This window comes from Kogia breviceps, chromosome 7, assembly GCF_026419965.1.
Source record: "Kogia breviceps isolate mKogBre1 chromosome 7, mKogBre1 haplotype 1, whole genome shotgun sequence".
Lineage (NCBI taxonomy): Eukaryota > Metazoa > Chordata > Mammalia > Artiodactyla > Physeteridae > Kogia > Kogia breviceps.
This window is the reverse complement of record NC_081316.1, coordinates 12,014,430-12,037,738: the sequence shown is the minus strand read 5'-3', so window position 1 is coordinate 12,037,738 and position 23,309 is coordinate 12,014,430. Positions and strand designations below refer to the sequence as shown.

The following is a 23,309-nucleotide window of genomic DNA, read 5'->3' as shown; positions in this document are numbered from 1 at the left end:
TGGAGAAAGGCAAAGAAATATTCTTACTACAGCTGTTCCCAATAGGCCTGCAGTGTAGTCAAGCTTTGTATTCTGTCTCCTTGTTGACCAGATGGTGTTCATTTCCACCATGGCTACTAAACCTTTCTTAAAGGACTTAAGCTACCAACAGTAAAGGATTATTATGTTTCTACTGAATTGAAAATATGACGTGTCCACAATTCAGAAAACTGCTAAACAGTAGGACAGTACTGCCTGCATCTGCCAATATTAACAACATCTGTGGCAGATTAGAGTATAAAAGACACCATTCAGATCTGGCTTTGCTTCTTGTTAGCAAAGTGAAAATGGCAATTCCACCTCTTAGGCTTTGTTCTCTGATTTGGAAAGTGAACTTGATAAAGAACACCTTGTAAAAGTGCAGACATACAAGCCAATGTTATTCGGGCTCTGTATTCAAGGTGTAATTTATAAGAAAAAGAAAAGAACTTTTCAAACAACTGGAAAATTAAAGGATATAACATTTATATGCCCACCACTCAGCTGTAACGGATTTTTAACATTTTTATGTTTCAGATATATTTTAGAAATAAAACATTACAGTGGAGACCCCCCCCACCATGTGCCCTACTTAATGCAATTCTCCTTCCCTCTCCTGAGACAGTAACCATCATTCCCATGCATGGTTTTACACTTTTACTAAATGAGTATATATAGATAGCGTTCGTTTTACAAATATAGCACATATGTATATATATATATTTTTGTGTGTGTGTGTGTGTGTGATACGCGGGCCTCTCACTGTTGTGGCCTCTCCCGTTGCGGAGCACAGGCTCCGGACGCACAGTCTCAGCGGCCATGGCTCACGGGCCCAGCCGCTCCGCGGCATGTGGGATCTTCCCAGACCGGGGCACGAACCCGCGTCCCCTGCATCGGCAGGCGGACTCTCAACCACTGCGCCACCAGGGAAGCCCTATGTATATTTTTAAAGCCTTACAAGTGAGGTCATGCTAAAAATATTGTGCAACTCATCTCTAATAGTATTAAACTGACAGACCTATGGCTTATTCATTGTATCTGCTACATAGGACTTAAAGTTTGAACATATGTTGTTCTCAAAGTTTTCCATAAATTCATTCATTTAGTCATTAAAACAGTCCTAGGGGGCTTCCCTGGTGGCGCAGTGGTTGAGAATCTGCCTGCCAATGCAGGGGACACGGGTTCGTGCCCCGGTCCGGGAAGATCCCACATGCCGTGCAGCAGCTGGGCCCGTGAGCCATGGCAACTGAGCCTGCGCTCCGCAACGGGAGAGGCCACAATAGTGAGAGGCCCGCATACCGCAAAAAAACAAACAAACAAAAAAACAGTCCTAGGAGGTAGATATCATTTTCCTCCCATTATACAGATGATCAGGTGATACATGGAGGAATTAAATAACCTGCCCCGAGTCACACAGCTAGTAAGTGGCATGTAATCTGCATAGGATCAGACTCTGAGATAAGGGTTCAAAGCTCAAGATTGGTTCAAGAAGAGCACAGTAATACAATAGCTAATATTGAGGAGGGTTCCTGGTGGGAAGGTGTGCTTAATTAAATGACAGGTGGAACCACTCACTCACCTTTCTGAAAGTCCTTTATCAACTCTATCTTTTCCAACTTCATCTTCACTCACCATAAGAAGTCAAACTAAAAGAATTTGAATGCGTTACCAGACAAACTACCAGTACCTCTGTGAGTGGTTTACTGGATGCTACTAACAGCCGTGTGGGTGACAATGACCCTTCCACACCAGCCTCCCAGCTTAGGCCCTGTTTTGAGGTTATTATTCAGACATCAAGAAGTATAGCCACATGCAGTGGTTGAGAATCTGCCTGCTAATGCAGGGGACACGGGTTCGAGCCCTGGTCCGGGAAGATCCCACATGCCGCGGAGCAACTAGGCCGGTGAGCCACAGCTACTGAGGCTGCGCGTCTGGAGCCTGTGCTCCGCAACAAGAGGCCGCGACAGTGAGAGGCCCGCGCACCGCGATGAAGAGTGGCCCCCGCTCGCCGCAACTGGAGAAAGCCCTCGCACAGAAACGAAGACCCAACGCAACCAAAAGTAAAAAGTAAAATAAATAAATAAATAAAAGAAATGCATTTCTATTTTAAAAAAAAGCATAGCCACAAAGACACAGCATGTTTTATTTGTAAAATCATCTCTCCATAAAAATTATATATTTATATATATCTTATCATAAGAGAATATGCAATGGCTACATTACCACTTGTTTATAAGAAACACTTTTTTAAAACATATAAAACATCAGGCACTACCTGAACCCTAACTTCTAGATGACCTCTCAGGACGTGGCACAGAAAAGTTCCAAAATCTATAACGATTGGTTTTAAAATTAAAGAATGCTATCGTAACAGAGTTATCAAGATTGCCACAGAATAATCTAGAACAGAGACACATTTGCACTCTCATGAACTAAAGAATGAGGCATTTTAAGTGGAAGTGACTGATGGGACGGCTTTACCAGCAGAATAAAAAGACAGGGAGTTAATAAACAGCTCAATGGAGTTGCTGACACACTCAGTCCAGAAAACACATTGACCAACACTGTGACCACTGAATACTGAGCACCTACTATGTGCCAGTCGTCAGAGGGAAATGGTTGAGGAGATGGAGACACTCGACAATTTTTATCCCAGTAAAAGCTATTTAAAGTGAATGGTTTGCCTATCAGATTATGTTTAAACCAAACTGGAGATTTAATGAATCTGACATGATAACTGGGGTGAGGGAAGATTTATCAATAAGACCAGAACATATATAAACACATGGAAATAGCATTTTTTTCCCAAACACGATTGTAATTAATGTAAGACATCATGTAGACACCATTTAAAACAAAAACCAAAAAACCAAAACCAAAACACTACTTAGCAGAGCTTTGGGCTTTTTCTTTCCTTATATCAACCTCAGCACCTGCTGCCTGTTCTCAGGATCCTCACCGAGGAGTGTTGGAAGTATGGAATCCAAGGCAATCCAAACAGGCAAAGGGTCGGTTAAGTTCCAGGAAGAACAAGAAGTGGCTTTTTTTTTTTTTTTTTTTTTTTTTTGTCGTATGCGGCTCACTGTTGTGGCCTCTCCCATTGCGGAGCGCAGGCTCCGGACGCGCAGGCTCAGCGGCCATGGCTCACGGGCCCAGCCGCTCTGCGGCATGTGGGATCTTCCCGGACCGGGGCACGAACCCGCGTCCCCTGCATCGGCAGGCGGACTCTCAACCACTGCGCCACCAGGGAAGCCCGAAAAAGTGGCATTTTTGAACTTTGTAAGATTGTTGTTGATCGTGCTTGTTGGAGCGGCACCCAAAAGTGCCGAGGGACAAGTTTTAAAGAAGAGAAACCCTGCATGTCAGCTTAAATTTCAAAATAAACCATTGAGGGCTTCCCTTCCCTGGTGGCGCAGTGGTTGAGAGTCCGCCTGCCGATGCAGGGGACGCGGGTTCGTGCCCCGGTCCGGGAAGATCCCACGTGCCGAGGAGCGGCTGGGCCCGTGAGCCATGGCCGCTGAGCCTGCGCGTCCAGAGCCTGTGCTCGGCAACGGGAGAGGCCACGACAGTGAGAGGCCCGCGTACCGCAAAAAAACACCTTTTTTAAATAAACAAATAACCCATTGAGTCTCATTTTGGCTTGACTCATTGCTTTCCACCCTACATTAACAGTCATAGGTTCAAGACCACCACCATGCTGCCCCTACTTGATTTTTTAAAATTTTTATTGAAGTGTAGTTGACTTACAATATTATATTAGTTTTAGGTGTGCAGTCTATTAAAAATTGCATATTTTTCTAGATTATACTCCATAAAAAGTTGTTATGAAATATTGACTATTTCCCTGTGCTGCACATTATATCCTCGTAAATTACATTATACCTTGTAGTTTATACCTCTTAATCCCCTTCGCCTATGTTGCCCCTTCTCCCACTCCCTCCCCTTTGGTAACCACTAGTTTGTTCTCTGTCTTCGTGAGTCTGTTTTTTTGTTTTTTGGGTTTTCTTTTTTTTGCGTTACGCGGGCCTCTCACTGTTGGGGCCTCTCCCGTTGCGGAGCACAGGCTCCGGACGCGCAGGCGCAGCGGCCATGGCTCAGGGGCCCAGCCGCTCCGCGGCACGTGGGATCTTCCCGGACCGGGGCACGAACCCGCGTCCCCTGCATCGGCAGGCGGACTCTCAACCACTGCGCCACCAGGGAAGCCCCGTGAGTCTGTTTTATGTTTGCTTTATTTTGCAGAGTCCACCCATCAACAGATGAATGGACAAAGAAGACGTGGTGTATATATACAATGGAATATTAGCCGTAAAAAGAATGAAATTTTGACATTTGTGACACCGTTGATTTGGGGGGAGGGGGAGTGGGAATAACACTATTAAGAATTCCCCCTCTGCCTCCCAATGACCCACTATTGAAGAATCTATTCCCCAATATAGAGAATGTTTGCTCTGATAGCCTTATGAAGAAGTTATCCAAAGACAGCTCCCACTGGCATAAAGTAAGAGTCCTAGATCTTCTAAATTTTCCACTCATAAAATACTAGAACAGTAAAAGGGTTATTTCATTGATCCTTAAAATATAAAAAAAAAGTTTAGGACATTTTCCCAAAAGCCATAGGGTCATGGTATCTATATTAAACAAGCACCCAAATTCTCTTTTAGAAAAAAACCTCTTTCAATCCAATTATATGCATTCGGGTGTACAGGATTTATCTAAGTTACCAAAATTGGAAAACATTAGGTCTTGTATAGAATAAAGAATTATACAGTGAAGTCAAGATTTAATTTCTTCTAAACGTTTGGCCTTAAAGAGTGGGCAATGAGTGCTTTGTCTACCATTCCTATTTTTCCAAAAGCATCTCCAGATCTTTAGAGGCAGCTATATGAGACGGCGTGTTTAGGTCCTGACTTGCCGTCTCCTAACTACATGATCTTGAGCGTATCAACCTTTGAGCTCTATTAACCCATTTTACTGTCTTTGTAGTGTTCGCCCCCAGCAGAATCTGACAAAGAGATTTATATACAGGGGATTTCTCATAGAAGTGCTCCCAATAAAGCAAAGAGGGAAACAGAAAAGGAAGATAAAGATAACAAAAGTGTGCTCTTTCGGCCAAAGTCCTAGCCTCAGCAGAACCTGCCAGAAAGCTTTAAAGTCAAATCCTGCCTCACAGTTTGTCCTTGAATCAGGCAACAGAGCCAGGCTTTCGATCATAGGGGCAGAGGAAATTCTGTAAACTCCCAGGCCCAGTTGGGGTCAGTAAAGGCCAAACTCCACAGAATCAAGGGGAGGGGCACACGGAAACGGTAACGACAATCCAAGGGGATCTGGGCAGAGCATCTGCAATGAACAAGTGACATGGATAAGTATTTCCCTGGACTGAGGAACTGTGCCCACCAATCATTCCAGGACCCAGACTGCACTGAGCTTCACTCTCTAAGCATTTTTTTTGACCTCTAAATCTGGATTATTATTATTATTTAACATCTTTATTGGAGTATAATTGCTTTACACTGGTGTGTTAGTTTCTGCTTTATAACAAAGTGAATCAGCTATACATATACATATGTCCCCATATCTCCTCCCTCTTGCATCTCCCTCCCACCCTCCCTACCCCACCCCTCTAGGGGGTCACAAAGCACTGAGCTGATCTCCCTGTACTATAAACATTTTACTTTTAACAAGTAGTTCATAGAAAGTAAAATGAGAACCAGCTGGCCTGTGACACTCACCTGAAAACAATACACCTTAAAGGAATTTTTCCAGTGACCTCTTTGTGCATTATGTTACAATAGAGAACTGAATAAAAAATCACTCCCCTGGAGAAAACCTAATGGGACCAAAAAGACCTTTCTAATTGAAGCCTACCATCTCACACAGGAGTTTTAATGAAATTTGAACAAGAAACAGATCAATTCAAGATGTAAGATCTTTACACTAAAGTCTCTTCCCATGGATTCTGAAGAGACTGTTTCTGCAAAGACCACTAAGAAAATGTCAACTCAGGCTCTGGACCATTGGTGCCACCAGTTAGCATTTCTGGAGACTGAAATTGTGAAATTGAAATGATGAATGGCCAGGCTAGAAACAAAGGCTACAGCTTCTACTTAATAATTTTACTCTGGAGATTTGGCTTTCAACATTACCACAGTGCTCGAAAGATTACAGAGAAGCACTTTTATTTAAAGCCATAACTGGAGTTTTGTGTCTTCTGACTACGTGCTTATTGGAGAGACATTCAAAAACACTGTGTAATGGCAAAATAAAAATTTCCATAATCCTAACACAGGGACAACCTCTGTAAACACATTTAGGTGTATACTTTTGCTATTACTCATTTTTAAATTGTCATACTGGGTTACCACTTTTCAACCTGTTAATTTAAACAATAAATAGTCTCATGTAAATAAAATATTTCCAAGGACATTTAATAGACATATAACATTCAGTAACATATGTTGCTATTAAATGTGTTATTTCAGTCAAAATTCTATCAATTGTATATAAAGTATGGAAAATGGATACTATGTGCTCCTTATTTCTCTTATTAATTAAAAATGTAGGGCTTCCCTGGTGGCGCAGTGGTTGAGAGTCTGCCTGCCGATGCAGCGGACACGGGTTCGTGTCCCGGTCCGGGAAGATCCCATATGCCGCGGAGCGGCTGGGCCCGTGAGCCATGGCCGCTGAGCCTGTGCGTCCAGAGCCTGTGCTCTGCAGCGGGAGAGGCCACAACAGTGAGAGGCCCGCATACCGCAAAAAAAAAAAAAAAAAATGTATTCAGTAGTAAGTTCCAGTATAGCAGAATAAAGATCCAAAAATTCACTTCTCCAAAAGGGAACCCTCCCTACACTGTTAGTGGGAATGTAAATTGGTGCAGCCACTACAGAGAACAGTATGGAGGTTCCTTTAAAAACTAAAAACAGAGTTACCATATTATCCAGGATTCCCACTCCTAGGCTTATGTCCAGAGAAAACTCTAATTCAAAAAGATACATGCACCCCAATGTTCACAGCAGCACTGTTTACAGTAGCCAAGACATGGAAGCAACCTAAATGTCCATCAACAGATGAATGGATGAAGAAGATGGGGTATATACACACAATGGAATATTACTCAGCCATAAAAAAGAATGAAGCATTGCCATTTACAGCAACATGGATAGACCTAGGGATTATCATACTAAGTGAAGTAAGTCAGACAGAGAAAGACAAATATCATATGATATCACTTAATGTGTGGAGTTTACAAAATGATACAGATGAACTTATTTACAAAACATAAATAGACCCACAGACATACAAAACAAACTTATGGTTGCCAGAGGGGGAAAAGGTGGGGTAATGGATAAATTAGGAGTTTGGGATTAGCAGACACAAACTACTATATGCAAAATGCATAAACAACAAGGTCCAGCTGTATAGTACAGGGAACTAGATTCAATATCTTGTAATAACTACAATGGAAAAGAATCTGAAAAGAATATATATATATAACGGAATCACTTTGCTGTACATCAGAAACTAACAACATTGTAAATCAACTATATTTCAATTAAAATAAAAAAACAAATCCACTTTTCTAAAAAATAAAAGACAAAATAAAACTGGCAGAAACTGTCAAATTTAACTTTCTCACAATTCTAGAAATTAACCTAAGGCTTGCAACCAACCAAGGAGCGTGTATTCAAGACTAACGGTGGAATCTCAGTAAGAACAATGAGCTTTGTGACATTCTAACTTGTTCTATGATAATTCCTATCTCCCCAGCTCCATAGTAGCCATGAAAACCAACAGCCTAGCAGAACCCGAAGAACACAGGACAGTCTGGGCCTCCCTAAAATCCCATCCCCAGAGAATTGTCATTATTTGAGCTCTCTGGAAGTTTTCCTGAAATCCTGGTCTTAATTTGACTTAACTCAAAATATGCTCAATTTGAATAGACCTAGATCAAGTAAGCAGATTGAATTAATAATTAAACACTACCCACAAAGAAAAATCCAAGCCTACATGGCTTCACTGGTGAATTCTACCAAACATTTAAAGAATTAATACCAATGCTTCACAAACTCTCCCAAGAAATAGAAGAGGACAAAACTGCTCAACTCATTCTATGAAGCCAGTATTACCCTGAGACCAAAACCAGACATCACAAAAAGAACTACAGACCAATATACCGTATGAATGTAGATATGAAATTCCTTAATAAAATACTAGAAAAGTGACACATAGACAAATGGAAAACAATAGGGAGAGCCCAGAAGTAAACCATTATATATATAGTCAATTAATTTATGACAAGCCAAGAATACACATTAGGGAAAGTACAGTCTCTTCAATAAATAGTGTTGGGAAAACTGGACAGCCATATGCAAAAGAATGAACCTGGACCACTATCTTATACCATATATAAAAATTAACCCAAAATGAATCAAAGACTTGACTGTAATATCTGAAACCATAAAAATCCTAGAAGAAAACATAGGCAATATATTTCTTGACACCAGTCTTGGCAATATTTTTTTTTGTTTTGTTTTGGATCTGACTCCAAAAGCAAAGGCAACAAAAGTAAGAATAAACAAGTGAACTACATCAAACTAAAAAACTTCTGCACAGCAAAGGAAGTCATCAATAAAATTAAAAGGCAACCTACTGAATGGGAGAAAGTACTTGTAAATCATATATCTGATTAGGGGTTAATATCCAAAATATGTAAAGAACTCATTCAATTCAATTTTTAAAAATCCAATTTTTAAAAACAGGCAGAAGATCTGAATAGACATTTTTCCAAAGACAACATGCAGATGGCCACCAAGTACATGAAAAAATGCTCAATCATCAGGGAAAGGCAAATCAAAACCACAATGAGATATCATCTCACACCTGTTAAAATGGCTATTATCAAGAAGGCAAGAAATAACAAGTGTCAGTGAGGATGTGAAGAAAAGGGAACAATTGTGCCCTGTTGGTGGGGATGTAAATTGGTGCAACCACTATGGAAATCAGTATGGAAGTTCCTCAAAAAAAATTAAAAATAGAAGTACCATATGATCCAGAAATTCCACTTCTGGGTACTTATCTGAAGAAAATGAAAACACCAATTTGAAAAAATTTCTGCACCCCACCATGTTCACTGCAGCATTATTTACAATAGCCAAGACATGGAAACAACCTAAGTGTCTACTGATGAATGAATGGATAAAGAACATATATACACACACATACACACACACACACACACACACACACACACACACACACAAATGGAATATTATTCCAGCATAAAAAATAAAATCTCACCATTCACGACAACATGGATGGACCTTGAGGGCATTATGCTAAGTGAGATAAGTCAGACAGAGAAAGACAAATACTGCATGATCTCACTTATATATGGAAAGTATATATAATATACTTAAAAAGCAAAAACAAACAAACCCAAGCTCACACAGAGAACAGACTGGTCAGATTGGTGATTACCAGAGGCAGGGACTGGGGGTGGGAAAAATGGGCGAAGAGGGTCAAAAGGTACAAACTTCCAGTTACAAAATCAATAAGTGATGGAGATGTAATGTACAACATAGTGACTCTAGTTAATAATACTGTATTGCATATTTTCAGTATACTTTTAAGTATATCTTGAAAGTTCTCATCACAAAAAAATGAAATTTGGGGCTTCCCTGGTGGCGCAGTGGTTGAGAGCCCGCCTGCCGATGCAGGGGACACGGGTTCGTGCCCCAGTCTGGGAAGATCCCACGTGCCGCGGAGCGGCTGGGCCCGTGAGCCATGGCCGCTGAGCCTGCACGTCTGGAGCCTGTGCTCCGCAACGGGAGAGGCCACAACAGTGAGAGGCCCGCGTACCGCAAAAAAAAAAAAAAAAAAAAAGAAAGAAAATTTGAAGCTACGTGTGATGATGCATATTAACTAGATTTATCATGGTGATCACTTTGTAATATATATATAAATATTGAATCATTATGTTGTACACCTGAAACTAATGTAATATGTCAATTATACCTCAATAAAAATTTTTAAAAAGAAAAGAAATTCATCCACTAAGTACATTAAAAGATACGTAATATCATTAGTCACCAGGGAAATGCAAATCAAAACTACAATAATACCATTTCACACCCCCTAAGGTTACCAGAATCCAAAAGACAGAAAATAGCAAGTATTGGCAAGGATGTGGAAAAATTGGACCCTCATACACTGCATGTAAAATGCGACAGACAGCCACTTTGGGAAAGTCTGGCAGTTCCTCAAAAATTTAGTGTTACCACGTGACCCCGCAATTTAACTTCTACATATTTACCCAAGATAATTCAAAACTTGTGCACAAATGTGCATAGCAGCACTATTCATAATAGCCAGAAAGTGGAAACAACCCAAATGTGGTATATCCATACAATGAACTATTATTCAGCAATGAAAAGGAATTAAGTATTGCTATATACTACAATATGGATAAACTTTGAAAACATGCTAAGTGAAAGAATTCAGTCACAGAAGGCTACATATTACGATTCCACTTATATGCAATATCGAGAATATGCTAATTTATAGAAAGAGAAATTAGATTCGTGGTTTCCAGGAGCCGGGGGAAAGCAGACTGTGGAGTGACTGCTAATGGATATGAGGTGCCTTTGGGGGTGATTAAAATATTCTGGAATTACATAGTGATGATGATTGTACATCTTTGTTAATATACTAAAACCACTATATTGTACACTTCAAAATTTTTTAAATAAACTATTCTTCCCTACTCCATGATGGGTAGTTAAACCGAGTGATAAAGCCCTGCTTTTTTTTTTAAATGCTAACTAATGGAACTCTAGATGCTACCCTTTGATGGAAAATCTTCATAATATATAAAAGGAAACCTGAGAAAGAAATGAAGCCACCAGGAAGAGATCCTTTGTACCATAAAACTTGTTCAAAGAATCTGACTTGGTAAGGTGTTCAACCAAAATCCCCCTCCCCCACCCCTCCACTCAGTCCTGGAACTTGAGAATTTTCAAAACCGTAAACCAAATTGTTCCACACATACAAATCTATCCTTAAAAGTGTAATTTCAAAGGGTCTTGTAATACTGAAAACTTTAAAAATAGTTTTCATGCCCTGAGAAAATAACCTTTAAAGAAATCTGTAGCTCTGATGGATTGTTTCATTTCATAGTTTTTTGTCCCTGTAATAACATTGTAGTTGATCTCTGTGCATCGCTCTTATCTCTTATTTAATTTTATAAACTTTGTAAAGCCATGTTATCAGTCTTTTAGCCTTTGTTGTTTTTTCCCTTATGCCCATAATAAGTCATGCTTTGAAATATGAGAAAGGTACATGAAGGCAAAAGAAATTAGAAATGTGTGTACTTCAAAAAAGAAGTTGAATTAGCAAGTTTTGTGGATATAAAGTAGTAAATTGAAGGAAACTGGAATTGTTTATATCACTCACAATCCACACACCTCTCAATAGATAGTTGAGTTATTCTCCATATAATGTTTCTCTACATACATATTTTTTTAGTTCATGTTGTAAAACCATTTCATGTTAAGTGCAAAGTCCACTTTTTCTTCCTCCACCAAAGGTCAATGTTGAATTGCCTGAAAGTTCCTGTCAGAAAATCCAGGTTCATTCCTGCTCTCCTGCTCCCTAGTTCTTTTACCTTAGACAAGTTACCTAGGCTTGACTTCACTCTAGCTATATAACCACAAAGAAAAATGAAAAATAGAGGAGGTTTTACCACGAAGGATCAAAAAATTACAATCTTAGCCAATAACTCCAAGGAGTATATTTGAAAGGGCAATTATAGACCAAACTCATTCACGGACAGAGATGTAAAAATTATCAAAGTACTAGCAAATTCACCTCTCATCAAACATTCTCAGATCTCTCCTTTTGAATCCCCCTAGGGCTTTCTATCTCTGACATACATTGCAATCCACAATTTTCCATTGCCTCCTTCTTCCAAAGAAGGATGTAAATCTCAATTCACCAATATCTAAGCTTCAGTCCTTCCTCTGTTGGACAGCTGCATGACTTGGGGTAAATTGTTAGCCTTTTTAGCCTCAGTTACTTAATATGAAAACTGGGAATGATACCTTCTTTTCAGTGTTTCTAGACTTTAGGAGATCTAAGGACCAAAGATGTATGAGTACTTGAAAAGTCATAATAAAATATATGGCAATGTATTCTCCCCAATGGGCCATGAGCTCTTCAAGGCCAATTCCTGGGTCCCATTGGTCTTTCAATTCTAAAAGTATCAAATTCAAGTGTCATAAAAATGAGCAGGTTCTTCACCTTTGGCTTTGACCTTGACCCAACCCATCTTGCACCAGCTAAGCACAGCAGCCACTGCAAGGTAAGATGGGGGGGTAGTTTGTTATTTTGAAATGGTCACAGCTCTTACCTCCTTCTGAATCCCACACTCAATCACAAAATAATTAAACTCATACCTCTTTTCAGTTATCTGGTGACGGGACAGCCAGTTCCCAGAGACACTTCATCAGAATGCAAGAGGCGGCCTTGACCAAGTAGAGTCAGTGGAACAACAGCCCAGAATGTAGAAGAAGTACACTGTATGGACACTGTTGAAAGAATCCAAAAAAGAAAGATTCAGATAGAAATTTTTGTCCTAGAGGACACTGAAAGAAAATTTGAGCTTCTTATTAAAATATATATATAGATACATATATATATTTATCTATGTATATGTATATATACCCCTTAGAACACCCTTGACAGATGCAGTGTGATTGTTCAGATAAAGTCATAACAGCTGTGAGTGAAAATTAACCTCAGGTCAGACTTGCAGGCTTATCTGGAGACATCCTCCATCTCCTTCACCCAGTGCCATTTCCTTAAAAACTACAGACTTAAGCTAAACGTGGGATGCTGTCTCCGCTTCACTTGCTGTGTGGGACTGCCCCCAGACTGGAGGAGCCTCAAGCTGGTGTGATGGCCTTGGGTCTACATGACAAAACCAGTGTAAATGATGGGTGGGACACGAAAACAGCAGCTTCTCTGCAGTCTCTGGCCCTCCTCTAAAGCAGCCCAACACACCTTTTGTGGGTAAAGGGACAAAGGAAACCATATATTCGAGCCATATATGGTTCTGCCAATGTAATGAAGATCTGTACCTGCTGTGTCTCCTGCCCTGTATCCTTCTATAAAGCAAAATGAAGATAGTCTTAGATTAAGACCTATTGGTGTCTGGTGAGTCTGACTGTGAAATCGAATCATCCACAGCTGTGGGCCCCCATTAATTCTACTGCAAGGAATATATCCTAAGGAAGTTTTTAGATAGAGATGTAAAGGCATTCTTACAAATAAAGCTATCCATCACTATATTTTCATGATAAGGAAATACTAGAAATAACAAAATGTTTAAAGTACTACATAGAAAGTAAACTTATCTAGTGACTTTTTAATAAAGAAAGAGATATATAGTTTAGGTGAGAAACAATGACTGTAAAGTAAGCCACAGGTCTGACACATGGACAAAGTAAGTGGGTTGCATATAAAACAACAGATATTACCAAAAAAAAAAAAAAAGAAAAAATAAAGAAACAAAGAAAAGAAAAGAAAAAAACACTAACTCAAAAAGATGCATGGACCCCAATGTTCATAGCAGCATTATTTACAATTGCCAAGACATGGAAGAAACCTAAGTGTCCATCAACAGACATGGTATGTATGTGTGTGTCTGTGTATACACAGATATTCATATATACAATGGAATACTACTCAGCCATAAAAAAGAATGAAATTTTGCCATTTGCAGCAACATGGATGGACTTGGAGGACATTATGCTAAATGAAATAAGTCAGACAGAGAAAGATAAACACTGTATGATATCACTTATATGTGGAATCTAAAAAATACAACAAACTAGTGAATATAACAAAAAGAAGCAGACTCACAGGTATAGAGAACAAACTAGCGGTTACTGGAGGTGGGTGCATTATAGGGGTGGGAGAGTGGGAGGTATAAACTATTGGGTGTAAAGTAAGCTCAAGATTGTATTGTACAACACAGGGAATATACCCAATATTTTATAATAATTGATTAAATGGAAAGTAACCTTTAAAATCATATAAAAGATTTTTAAGCAGATATTAAAAGATAACTTTATGACTTAGGAAAAATAAATGAGGAGAGAAAAATGAAGATCTTTGTTTCCACACATTGATTTAGAAGTAACACACAAACAATCAAATAGAGTTACAGATGTAGAAAACAAATTTATGGTTACTGGGGGTAAGGGGGTTGGGGGGATAAATTGGGAGATTGGGATTGACGTACACACACTACTATATATAGATAACTAATAAAGACCTGCTGTATATCACAAGCAACACTACTCAATACTCTGTAATAAACTATAAAGAATCTTAAAAAGAGTGGATACATGTATATGTATAACTGATTCATTTTGCTGCACACCTGAAACTAACACAACACTGTAAATCAACTATACTCCAATAAAAATTTTTTAAAATAAATAAATAAATAAAAAGAAGGGGACAGGGGATGAACAGAGATAGGGGGCTGGAAAATGAGTAGATCACGATGGGACATGGAAAAGAAAGCTGAAACTTCAAGCAGGGAAATCTTTTCCCCCAGGCAGGGTGAATGGGGTGGAGAGCTGTGCAGTGGAAAATACCTACATCTAAAAAGAAAAGTAAAAAATAGCTCTTGACATCCACCAGAGGGCAGACAGTAGAAGCACTACAATCCTGCAGCCTGTGGAACAAAAACCACGTTCACAGAAAGATAGACAAGATGAAAAAGCAGAGGGCTATGTACCAGATGAAGGAGCAAGATAATAAAACCCCAGAAAAACAACTAAATGAAGTGGAGATAGGCAAACTTCCAGAAAAAGAATTCAGAAAAATGATAGTGAAGATGATCCAGGACCTCAGAAAAAGAATGCAGGCAAAGATCAAGAAGATGCAAGAAATGTTTAACAAAGACCTAGAAGAATTAAAGAACAAATCAAACAGAGATGAACAGTACAATAACTGAAATGAAAACTACACCAGAAGGAATCAATAGCAGAATAACTGAGGCAGAAGAACAGATAAGTGACCTGGAAGACAGAACAGTGGGATTCACTGCTGCGGAACAGAATAAAGAAAAAAGAATGAAAAGAAATGAAGACAGCCTAAGAGACCTCTGGGACAACATTAAACACACCAACATTCACATTTTAGGGGCCCAGAAAGAGAAGAGAGAGAGAAAGGACCCAAGAAAATATTTGAAGAGATTATAGTCGAAAACTTCCCTAACATGGGAAAGGAAATAGCCACCCAAGTCCAGGAAGCGCAGAGAGTCCCATACAGGATAAACCCAAGGAGAAACACGCCAAGACACATAATAATCAAAATGGCAAAAATTAAAGACAAAGAAAAATTATTGAAAGCAGCAAGGGAAAAATGACAAATAACATACAAGGGAACTCCAATAAGGTTAACAGCTGACTTTTCAGCAGAAACTCTACAAACCAGAAGGGCGTGGCATGATATACTTAAAGTGATGAAAGGGAAGAACCTACAACCAAGATTACTCTACCTAGCAAGGATCTCATTCAGATTCCATAAAGAAATCAAAAGTTTTACAGACAAGCAAAAGCTAACAGAATTCAGCACCACCAAATCAGCTCTACAGCAAATGCTTAAGGAACTTCTCTAAGTGGGAAACACAAGAGAAGAAAATGACAACAAAAACAAACTCAAAACAATTAAGAAAATGCTCATAGGAACATACATATCAATAATTACCTTAAACGTGAATGGATTAAATGCTCCAACCAAAAGACACAGGCTTGCTGAATAGATACCAAAACAAGACCCATATATATGCTGTCTACAAGAGACCCACTTCAGACCTAGGGACACATACAGACTGAAAGTGAGGGGATGGAAAAAGATATTCCATGCAAATGGAAATCAAAAGAAAACTGGAGTAGCAATACTCATATCAGATAAAATAGAGTTTAAAATAAAGAATGTTATAAGAGACAAGGAAGGACACTACATAATGATCAAGGGATCAATCCAAGAAGAAGATATAACAATTATAAATATATATGCACCCAACATAGGAGCACCTCAATACATAAGGCAACTTACACCAATGGACAGATCATCCAAAATGAAAAGAAATAAAGAAAAAGAAGCTTTAAATGACACAATAGGTCAGATAGATTTCATTGATATTTATAGGACATTCCATCCAAAAACAGCAGATTACACTTTCATCTCAAGTGCGCACGTAACATTCTGCCTGATAGATCGCATCTTGGGTCACAAATCAAGCCTCAGTAAATTTAAGAAAATTTAAATCATATAAAATATATTTTCTGACCTCAGTGCTATGAGATTAGAAATGAATTACAGGGGAAAAAATGTAAAAAACACAAACACATGGAGGTTAAACAATACGTTACTAAATAACCAAGAGATCACTGAAGAAATCAAAGAGGAAATCCAAAAATATCTAGAGACAAATAACAATGAAAAGACGACAATCCAAAACCTATGGGATGCAGCAAAAGCAGCTCTAAGAGGGAAGATTATAGCTATACAAGCCTACTCAAGAAACAAGAAAAATCTCAAATAAACAATCTAACCTTACACCTGAAGGAACTAGAGAAAGAAGAACAAACAAAACCCAAAGTTAGCAGAAGGAAATAAATTATAAAGATCAGAGCAGAAATAAATGAAATAGAAACAAAGAAAACAATAGCAAAGATCAATAAAACTAAAAGCTGGTTCTTTGAGAAGATAAACAAAATTGATAAACCATTAGCCAGACTCATCAAGAAAAAGAGGGAGAGGACTCAAATCAATAAAATTAGAAATGAAAAGGAGAAGTTACAACAGACACCACAGAAATACAAAGCATCCTTAGAGACTACTACAAGCAACTCTATGCCAACAAAATGGACAACCTGGAAGAAATGGACAAATTTTTAGAAAGGTGTAACCTTCCAAGACCGAACCCGGAAGAAATAGAAAATATGAAAAGACCAATCACAAGTAATGAAATTGAAACGGTGATTAAAAATCTTCCAACAAACAAAAGTCCAGGACCAGATGGCTTCACAGGTGAATTCTATCAAACATTTAGAGAAGAGCTAACATCCATCCTTCTCAAACTCTTCCAAAAAAATTGCAGAAGAAGGAACTCTCCCAAACTCATTCTATGAGGCCACCATCACCCTGATACCAAAACCAGACAAAGAAACTACAAAAAAAGAAAATTACTGACCAATATCACTGATGAATATAGATGCAAAAATCCTCAACAAGATACTAGCAAACAGAATCCAACAACACATTAAAAGGATCATACACCATGATCAAGTGGGATTTATCCCGGGGAGGCAAGGATTCTTCAATATATGCAAATCAATGTGATACACCATATTAACAAATTGAAGAAGTAAACCATATGATCCTCTCAATAGATGCAGAAAAAGCTTTTCACAAAATTCAACACCCAGTTATGATAAAAACTCTCCAGAAACTGGGCATAGAGAGAACCTACCTCAACATAATAAAGGCCATATACAACAAACCCACAGCAAACATCATTCTCAATGATGAAAAACTGAAAGCATTTCCTCTCAGATCAGGAACAAGACAAGGATATCCACTCTCACCATTATTATTCAACATAGATTTGGAAGTCCTAGCCACGGCAATCAGAGAAGAAAAAGAAATAAAAGGAATCCAAATCAGAAAAGAAGAAGTAAAACTGTCACTGTTTGCATAATACATGATGCTATACATAGAGAATCCTAAAGATGCCACCAGAAAACTAGTAGAGCTAATCAATGAATTTGTTAAAGTTGCAGAATACAAAATTAATGCACAGAAATCTCTTGCATTCCTATACACTAATGATGAAAAATCTGAAAGAGAAATTAAGGAAACACTCCCACTCACCATTGAAACAAAAAGAAAAAAATACTGAGGAATAAACCTACCTAGGGAGACAAAAGACCTGTATGCAGAAAACTATAAGACACTGCTGAAAGAAGTTAAAGATGATGCCAACAGATGGAGAGACACACCATGTTCTTGGACTGGAAGAATCAATATTGTGAAAATGACTATACTACCCAAAGCAATCTACAGATTCAATGCAATCCCTATCAAATTACCAATGGCATTTTTTATGGAACTAGAACAAAAAATCTTAACATTTGTATGGAGACACATAAGACCCTGAATAGCCAAAGCAGTCTTGAGGGAAAAAAATGGACCTGGAGGAATCAGACTCCCTGACTTCAGACTATACTATCAAGCTACAGTAATCAAGTCAATATGGTACTGGCACAAAAACAGAAACATAGATCAATGGAACAAGATAGAAAGCCCAGGGATAAACCCACGCACCTATGGTCAACTAATCAATGACAAAGGAGGCAAGGATATACAATGGAGAAAAGACAGTCTCTTCAATAAGTGGTGCTGGGAAAACTGGACAGCTACATGTAAAAAAATGAAATTAGAACACTCCCTAACACCATACACAAAAATAAACTCAGAATGGATTCGAGACCTAAATGTAAGACCGGACACTATAAAACTCTTAGAGGAAAACATAGGAAGAACACTCTTTGACATAAATCACAGCAAGATCTTTTTTGATCCACCTCCTAGAGTCATGGAAATAAAAACAAAAATAAACAAATGGGACCTAATGAAACTTCAGAGTTTTTGCACAGCAAAGGAAACCATAAACAAGACGAAAAGACAACCCTCAGAATGGGAGAAAATATTTGCAAACGAATCAACAGACAAAGGATTAATCCCCAAAATATATAAACAGCTCATGCAGCTCAATAGTAAATAAACAAACAGCCCAATCCAAATATGAGCAGAAGACTTAAATAGACATTTCTCCAAAGAGGACATACAGATGGCCAAGAAGCACATGTAAAGCTGCTCAACATCACTAATTATTAGAGAAATGCAAATCAAAACTACAATGAGGTACCGCCTCACAGCAGTTAGAATGGGTGTCATCAGAAAATCTACAAACAACAAATGCTGGAGAGGGTGTGGAGAAAAGGGAACCCTCCTGCACTGTTGATGGGAATGTAAATTGATACAGCCACTATGGAGAACAGTATGGAGGTTCCCTAAAAAACTAAAAATAAAATTACCATCTGATCCAGCAATCCCACTACTGGGCATATACCCAGAGAAAACCATAATTCAAAAAGACACATGCACCCCAATGTTCCTTGCAGCACTATTTACAATAGCCAGGTCATGGAAGCAACCTACATGCCCATCAACAGACGAATGGATAAAGATGTGGTACATATATACAATGGAATATTACTCAGCCATAAAAAGGAACGAAATTGGGTCATTTGTTGAGACGTGGATAGATCTAGAGACTGTCATACAGAGTGAAGTAAGTCAGAAAGAGAAAAACAAATATCGTATATTAACACATATATGAGGAACCTAGAAAAATGGTGCAGATGAACCGGTTTGCAGGGCAGAAATTGAGACACAGATGTAGAAAAAGCCAGGGAAAGCCAGGTGTGGGGGTGGGGGTGGTGGGCTTAACTGGTCGATTGGGATTGACATGTATACACTGATGTGTATAAAATTGATGACTAATAAGAATCTGCTGTATAAAAATAAATAAATAAAATTAAATTTAAAAATTAAAAAAAGAAAAGCTCTTTCCCAAGCATGAGGATAAACTAGATAAATCACTTGCTTCGGGAGGGTGGGGAGGTAGAGGGCAAAAGAGAGGAAGCAACACCACTACAGAAGTCAGGAAAACAAAATGGCAAGTTACTTCTACTCAAACTAGCACACAGCAAAAGACCCAGCAACCTCTACACCTTCAGCAAAACATGAGGGTTGCCTTTGTACCTGACTCTTGCTCAGAAAAAGCCAAAATTATGCCGAAAAGTAAAGATGAAGCCTTCACGATGTCAGCTCCCAACCAAAGACCCTGGAAAAACGCAGGAACTTGGTAGCACCTGGCCTGTTTTGAATAATTTTATACCCAATGCCGCACCCAGCTGACTGCATTTACAAGTCACTTTGTGCTGATTGGTTTTATTTTCCAGGAATATGGATTGTTTTTGCTGATTCAGATTGCTTACTATCTGGAAAATATGGAAAGCACTAAGAACGAAATTAAACTCTTTATAAAAGCCACCATTTTTTATATTCACAGAAAGACTTCTTTCGACCACCTGAAACTTGACATTCTCCTGATCACTCCAGGACTGAAATCAGGAATGCAAAGAAAGTGCCACCAGCAAATCTTTGAGAGCTGTGACTTCTCCAGGCCCTCTGAAGTTCCTGGGAGAAGACGTTCAGAGTGTCAATGTGTGTTTATTGAATTGTTGGGGAATGACATTTAGGGAGATATTTTAAGCCAGTGGTTTTCAAACCGTAGCAGGATCAGAATCACCTGCAGGGCTTGTTAAAACACAGATTGCGGGCTGCCCTGGTGGCGCAGTGGTTGAGAGTCCGCCTGCCGATGCAGGGGACACGGGTTCGTGCCCCGGTCCGGGAAGATCCCACATGCCGCGGAGTGGCTGGGCCCGTGAGCCATGGCCGCTGAGCCTGAGCGTCCGGAGCCTGTGCTCCGCAACGGGAGAGGCCACAACAGTGAGAGGCCCGCGTACCGCAAAAAAAAAAAAAAAAAAAAAACACAGATTGCTAGGCTGTGCCCCAGGTTCTAATTCGGGGCTGCCATGGGGCCTAAGAATGTGTGTTTCTGAAAGTTCCAGATGTGCTGGTCCCAGGACCACACTTTGAGAACCAGTGACTCAGATAACATTACTTTAGAGACCACATAGTTCCATGGCTCACAAACTTCAGGTTAATTATCAAAATTATCAGGAGGGTTATTTAAAAACATAGATGTCTTAGTTCCACTCCAGTCCAATGGGATCTAATTGTAGCTGAAAGCTTTAGAGTACATCTGAATCACTGCAGGTTCTTCTGAAAAAAATGTACATTTCCAGAGTCTAAACCAGAGGGACAAGGGCCGGGAATCTGCATGTTAAACAATTGCCCCAGGTGATTCGTGGAGGCTCATACTTTGAGAAACCTGGAGCAGAGGTCCTCAGGACTACTGATGAGGGAGGGAGGCCTCCAATTCCCCTTCAGTGGTTTCCATTTCATTTTCATCTGTTTTACCTTAGAGCCTTTTTTTTAAAACCACCAACGTTATAAATCCTCTATGTCCTTTGAAGTGTAAGATCTTAATATTAAATTAAAAACCAGATGTCCGGTTCAAATCCGGGTGCCCCCTCCAAAAAAAAAAAAAAACCAGATGTGACTAGAGGTTGCTCCATAAATGTCATCTTTGATACATCAATGAGGAATAAAAAAAATGATTCCAAATCGTACTTCCCTTCATACATTCTCCTGGTATTTCCAACACCTATATAATAGAAATGCTGTAAAACATTTATGTCATTTGTGCTAGCGGTTGTGCTCTTTTGAGGATCTGGAATGATCTAAAAGAAAACAGGGCTTCCCTGGTGGCGCAGTGGTTGGGAGTCCGCCTGCCGACCGGGAAGATCCCACGTGCCGCGGAGCGGCTGGGCCCGTGAGCCGTGGCCGCTGAGCCTGTGCGTCCAGAGCCTGTGCTCCGCAACGGGAGACGCCACAACAGTGAGAGGCCCGCGTACCGCAAAAAACAAAAAACAAAAACAAAAACAGAGAGACCAGTCCAACCAGCATGATATTGGGTCTAATTCCAGAACCAGCAATCTGAACAAAGCCTTTCCATAAAAGGAAAAAAAAAAAAAACTTCACCCAAGGCAGCATTTCCCTCCTCCCAACTGTAGCTTCTTCTAGGCATCCACATATTATAATAGGAAAAAAGGGGTGGGATAAATCAGCATGCCACCAGGCCACTTTGTATCACCTCCAGATCTGGGAAGGAAGGACCTCTGCTCACGACTCCGGCTTTTAGAGGGCTTCACTCTGGCCTTCTCCACTGTGCTCTTCGCCTGGGGGAGAAGATGTGTTGGATCAAGAGGACAAGCCACCAAGAGCCCAAACCTCCAGAATTTTCTACCCAAATGACCCTCATTTCACACCCAAGGCCCACATGAGTCTCTCCCCTGAGTCTGTCCTCCCCGGTGTGGGTACCCCTTGGCCCAGTGGGTGACCAAAAGGTAGTTGCCTACTAGAAATATGACCAGAGCTTGGACATGTCATTTGCAGTGTCCACACCCATGCTCTCTGGGGGGGGGGGGGGCTCACAACACAGATTGGAGTGGGATTGGGAAGAGAGGAGAGATTGGGCCACAGGCTATGGGTAGGAGAGTGAAGTGGAGTGGAGACAGATGGTGGCTCTCACTACATTGCACTGTTCCAGCCCAGAACTCTGAGCACTCTGAAAATTCCAAATTAAAATCTGCCTTTCTATCTCATTATGAAAGTTGGTTTGTCAAAATAGGAGGTCAGAACCTATCTTGTTGAACAGTTTCTTTGATTGATTTATAACTTTTATAAGATATCTGGAACATGTGCCTCCACTTGTACCCTTGCTCCTGTCCCCATATATGCTGGATAGGAATGGACCTGGGCCATTTGGGCTCAGCTCAGAGTAGCTGGTCCTGGGCCATATCTACTGATCTCCTTGGAAGCTCTTAGGACCTTGTCTAGCTCAGCCAATGACCCTGAAGGATCTGGATTTTACTAGACATTTTGGTTCACCCCTCAATGTTCACCTCTAGTAAATCAAGCAAATAAATGGAATTACATAAGTCGTGTTTAACAGCATGTACAAAGGCGAAACAAAAGGAGTACAGATTATCTCATAGTGCATTTACTTGATTAGATAAAGAAATACTGAATAACAGATGACCCTAATGTACTTAATACTTGGGTGACCTTGACTCCAGACCCCAGATGCTTAAATCCTGAATTCTCTCTCAATCTTGCTGGAAACCACCTCAATCTTTTACTTTTATTTCCTAGTTTGTTCCTATGTAACCTTCTAACATTTATTCCAGTGTGATTATAGACCAATACCTGTTATTAATTTATTATTTGGTTTAAGCATCTGGGGCGGTTCCTTTCAGCAAATATTTGACAACCTCTCACGTAGCAGGCATTCTGCAAGGTGCAGTAGGAGATACAATGGTGAACAAGAAAGATTTACCCTTGCCTTTGAGGAGCTCCCTGGCAGGGAAACAAATATTAAACAAACACAGTTAAGAAATATTGATAATTCTGCAAATAACTAATCGCAATTCTTGTATGTGCTACAAAGGAAAGTACAG

At 39.6% G+C, this 23,309-nt stretch overlaps 2 protein-coding genes across 9 annotated transcripts in view; one reads left to right on the top strand and one right to left on the bottom strand.

The window, feature by feature from the left end:
• Window positions 1–23,309, top strand: part of TCN1 (transcobalamin 1) — a 317,931-nt gene that overhangs the window by 270,114 nt on the left and 24,508 nt on the right. The gene's annotated exons all lie outside the window — the stretch shown is intronic.
• Window positions 2,419–21,756, bottom strand: OOSP3 (oocyte secreted protein family member 3). The gene is given in 9 exon segments (XM_067039384.1): window positions 2,419–2,493; window positions 2,978–3,025; window positions 3,027–3,058; window positions 5,288–5,355; window positions 5,748–5,845; window positions 12,422–12,483; window positions 12,486–12,599; window positions 19,924–20,005; window positions 21,751–21,756. Coding segments are annotated over 9 exon segments (585 nt in total).